General features: G+C 35.6%; 1 protein-coding gene across 1 annotated transcript; it reads right to left on the bottom strand.

Moving 5' to 3' along the window:
- Positions 1-441: 441 nt before the first annotated feature.
- Positions 442-1,288, bottom strand: LOC108826845 (chaperone protein dnaJ 8, chloroplastic). The gene is made up of 3 exons (XM_018600195.2): positions 1,094-1,288; positions 890-952; positions 442-626 (listed from the first exon to the last, which is right to left on the bottom strand). The coding sequence occupies exons 1-3, from the start codon at positions 1,286-1,288 to the stop codon at positions 495-497; spliced, it is 390 nt and encodes a 129-aa protein (XP_018455697.1). The 3' UTR covers positions 442-494.
- Between the last annotated feature and the right edge of the window lie 266 nt (positions 1,289-1,554).

The following is a 1,554-nucleotide window of genomic DNA, read 5'->3' as shown; positions in this document are numbered from 1 at the left end:
CAAGAGAAATTTGGTGGTTCCAGCTCTGTAGCGTCTATGTCAGCGGCGTCAGGACAATCTCGTGGCGAGCTTCTCGGAGAATTATCCAAAGCCGTTGGGGCCAAAAGTGGAGTCGACGATTTAGATAAAAGGAAAAAGAGCAAAACAGATGCTTTCGATGGCGAAGAAAATATATTTTTAATTGACAAAACACGGCATTGTTTTATTTTACGAAAAAAATTAACTGAGTTTAAATATTCTGTCAGTGTAATTAACATCGGGTTTAAAGTGATCCATTCAACGAAAAGTTAGAGTTTTTTTAGATTGTTGATAATAAATGTATGATTTTTGTGGTTATTTTAAAACTGAGGATTATAATGATCCAAATCGTAAAGTTGATGATTTGTTTAACATTTTTCTCATTCCATATTATATTATATTTTTTTCCAGTGAGTTCAAAATATTGGTTTATCTGACTCTACCTCTATTGTAACAAGTACACGTTGATATTTTCTCTAAAAAGAAGTGTACACGCTTGAGGGTATCCCACCTTCGAACCCCATCCATTCCTCCCACTCGTCGGTTTCATCCAATTCTGTAATCTCCTCTAGTTCTTCTTCTTGATTCTCAAACTTTTGCATCAAACACTGAAAATGTGATGGATAAAAAAGACACTGTCAGTTTGTGGCTGTTTTATTGAGTATACTAAGCTCTCAAATCCATATTAGAGTGTCTAAATACTATTAACATCACATAATGAAGTCATAATATGAAAAGAGAACAAGAAGTAAAAAAAAATCACATACACACAACAGGTCAAAAGCAAAGGCTTTCTTTCTTGATATTAATAACCCATTAATTAAAATTTTAAAGAAAATCAAGAAAGCAGAAAGAGAACAAGAAAATTAACCTCGTAGGCTGATATGATCTCCTTGAAATCCTTCTCCTTTCCCTTTTGCACATCTGGATGGTACTGCATTCTCCCATTTATTTATTTATCTTATTAAATCCTTTTATTTCTTGAATTGATTCGAAAAGTAAATGTTTAGAGCATTTCTCCCAAAGAAAGAAGAAAATAAAACAAGAAATAGGACGCAAACTGTGACATTATTACCTTAAGAGCGAGACGTTTGAAAGCCCGCTTGACTTCGGCTTGAGATGCAAAAGGAGTCAAACCAAGAACCGTGTAATGGCTGAGATCTGGTGACGAGCATCTCGTCGGAAACCTGATTAGCCGGTGACTGTGGTCGGTTTTGATGGAGGAACCGGGATGGTTCGTCGGAGCTCTAAACCGGAAGCTACGTATCATCGTTCTTCACCAACCAACCATTCAGTTCTTTTTTTATCCTGCTTTATTTTTTGAGAATATGTTATGGACTTTTACACAGAAACGTAATCTCTGAAGTATCCAGACGGTATGGTCAAATGGATATCCGATTCAAAGTCTGACGTCGTGATTATTTAAGAATATTTTTGTATTCCTTAGCTCTTGGGGTGTGTAAAATGTATTCCTTATTTATTGCTAGCGAAGATCTTGGATAGTTGGGAAAAGACAAAAGAGAGAGAGGCAAAACA

The sequence above is a fragment of the Raphanus sativus genome, unplaced genomic scaffold, assembly GCF_000801105.2.
Source record: "Raphanus sativus cultivar WK10039 unplaced genomic scaffold, ASM80110v3 Scaffold0531, whole genome shotgun sequence".
In the NCBI taxonomy this organism is placed as follows: domain Eukaryota; kingdom Viridiplantae; phylum Streptophyta; class Magnoliopsida; order Brassicales; family Brassicaceae; genus Raphanus; species Raphanus sativus.
This window is presented reverse-complemented; position numbering and strand designations above follow the sequence as displayed.

Excerpts from the sequence above, each read along its gene's own strand:
- LOC108826845 (XM_018600195.2), bottom strand. The coding sequence starts at position 1,288 with ATGATACGTAGCTTCCGGTTTAGAGCTCCGACGAACCATCCCGGTTCC. Across the intron at positions 953-1,093 it reads TCAAACGTCTCGCTCTTAAG|TACCATCCAGATGTGCAAAA; the intron begins GTAATAATGTCA and ends GGGAGAATGCAG. Across the intron at positions 627-889 it reads AGATCATATCAGCCTACGAG|TGTTTGATGCAAAAGTTTGA; the intron begins GTTAATTTTCTT and ends TCACATTTTCAG.